General features: G+C 66.4%; 1 protein-coding gene across 6 annotated transcripts in view; it reads left to right on the top strand.

Annotated features, from left to right (window-relative positions):
- The first annotated feature begins 1,494 nt into the window (after positions 1-1,494).
- The window catches only part of CUX1 (cut like homeobox 1), a 470,808-nt gene continuing 470,397 nt past the window's right edge, over positions 1,495-1,905 (top strand). For all 6 annotated transcript variants that reach the window (XM_032255085.1, XM_032255084.1, XM_032255076.1 and 3 more), the window contains exon 1: positions 1,495-1,807. In XM_032255085.1, coding sequence (XP_032110976.1) covers positions 1,745-1,807 — 63 coding nt within the window. In that variant the 5' untranslated portion in view covers positions 1,495-1,744. The remainder of the gene's footprint in view (positions 1,808-1,905) is intronic.

The following is a 1,905-nucleotide window of genomic DNA, read 5'->3' as shown; positions in this document are numbered from 1 at the left end:
GTGGGCACGTGCGCTGGGACCCGAGGACCCGAGTGCCGGGGCGCCGCTGCCCTCTACCGGGCGGCGCGGTCGGAGCTACAGCGCGGTCGCCGGCTGACTGCGCGCGCGGGATGGGGCGCCCCAAGCAGAGACAGCCCTAGGACACCCGAGATCCTCAGTGCCCCGCTCTGCGCTGCGTCACCGCATCTGGGGTGGAGGCTCGCGACCTGCCTCCGACGCCCGCGCGCTCCCACCCACCTGCAAGTCAAGGTTGTGCTGGGGACGTAGTGAACCCCGCTCCCGACGTCAGGGGCCTCCCTTTCGAGAAACGGAGGCCCCTGGCCAGCCGCGCAAGACCTGGGGACACGAGTGTTCTCTAAATCTTGGGATTTTCATTTCCAACCTCTTCCTCCAAAAAGGCCGAATTCACTGCGCCAACCCTCGACCTCAGTTGAAAAGCAATTATTTTCTACTTGCGCGTTTTATTTTGTATCCTCTACAGATTTTATTTACATATGCATTTTGGGATTAAGGAATTTGGGGACTTGTTTTGACTAATTACTCGTTAAATAACTGCAGGAGGGTCAAAGTACAGTATTCCTACTGGAAACTCCAAGTCACACGTGTGTATGAAAGATGACGATCATAAAGCGTGCTCTTTCGCCAGCTTTCCGCCAGGAGAGAAACGAGAATTTAGTTTTTGGTTTGCATTTTAGCATTTCTGCAAACTTAGGACCACGCTTTCCGTTTTCAGTGAGTGCACCCACACTTTCCAAAACTTTCTGCGCCCAAAGTTGCAACAAACCAAGGTGTCTGAACCACAGGAAGTTTCTTGGGCTGTTCCGCTGAAGCGGCGCGGGGGGACACAGAACTGGGCTCCCAGACTTTTCCTGTGGTGGCCTAAACTGCAGCGGCTTGGGCGAATGGGGGCTGCCTGGACCCCCGGCGCCACCGCCGTTGCGGTGCTTTCGGGCGAGAAGCCGGCATCGCCGCGGCCCGGGCGTGGGGCATCCAAGCGCGCGGCGCCCTGAGAGGGTCAGGGCTGTTTCCCCCCAACTCCACTCCTCCAAACATGCGACGCCGTTCCTGGTCGTCTCGGTGTCCCCGTCCTCGCTGGGTGCAGAGAGATCGGAGTGTCGCTGTCCACCGCCGGGGCGCCTCCCACGCGCGCGGCTGCGGGGGGCCTGGGCCACGTAGGGGTCGGGTGTGGGGGGGCCCCGGGCAGGTGGTCGCGGCGTCTCCGCGCTCTGGACCAGAACGACCAACGTACCCCCCCAACCGGAGCCCCGAGGGCGCTGCGCTCGGCCACTGAGGGCGACCGCGACCCCTGCAGGGGACCCCCGGCCTCCCCAGGTGCGCGATGCCGGGGGAACCCGGGCGCTGCCCTCCAGCGCCCCCTCGGGGCCGGGTCTGTGGCCGGCGCGACCCGGGACTGGGGTGGGGGGGGGTGTCCCGAGGGGCGGGGGTCGCCGGCCGGCCCGCGGAGGGGAGGGGAAGGACGGCGGTGAGGGGCTGAGGGAGCAAGGGCCGGGGCGGCGCGCGAGGCCAGGCCGCGGCCGCCGCGCCCTGGGGCTGCGACTCCGGCTCCGGCTCGGGCTCGCCATGGCTGCGGCGGCGCCGTGAGGAGGAGTCCGCGTCCTCGGTGGCGGCGGCGGCGGCCGGCTCCAGGCCGGGTTTTGGCGCCGCCCGCCTGCTGCCTCCTGGCGGCTCCTGAACTCCAGCCCCCTCTCTATCAGCCGCTCACTCCGTCTCAATATGTCTCAAGATGGCGGCCAATGTGGGATCGATGTTTCAATATTGGAAGCGCTTTGATTTACAGCAGCTGCAGGTCAGGCTCCTCCGCGCTCGGCCTCGCGCCCGGGGGTGGGGGCTGCGGGCGGTCGCGGCCTCCGCCGGGGGCCCCGGGCTGGCCCGGCCGCCGGGGGG

This window comes from Sapajus apella, unplaced genomic scaffold, assembly GCF_009761245.1.
Source record: "Sapajus apella isolate SASKATOON/1434 unplaced genomic scaffold, GSC_monkey_1.0 scaffold88, whole genome shotgun sequence".
In the NCBI taxonomy this organism is placed as follows: Eukaryota; Metazoa; Chordata; class Mammalia; order Primates; family Cebidae; genus Sapajus; species Sapajus apella.
Note: the sequence above shows the minus strand (reverse complement) of the source record. Positions and strands in the feature narration are given on the sequence as shown.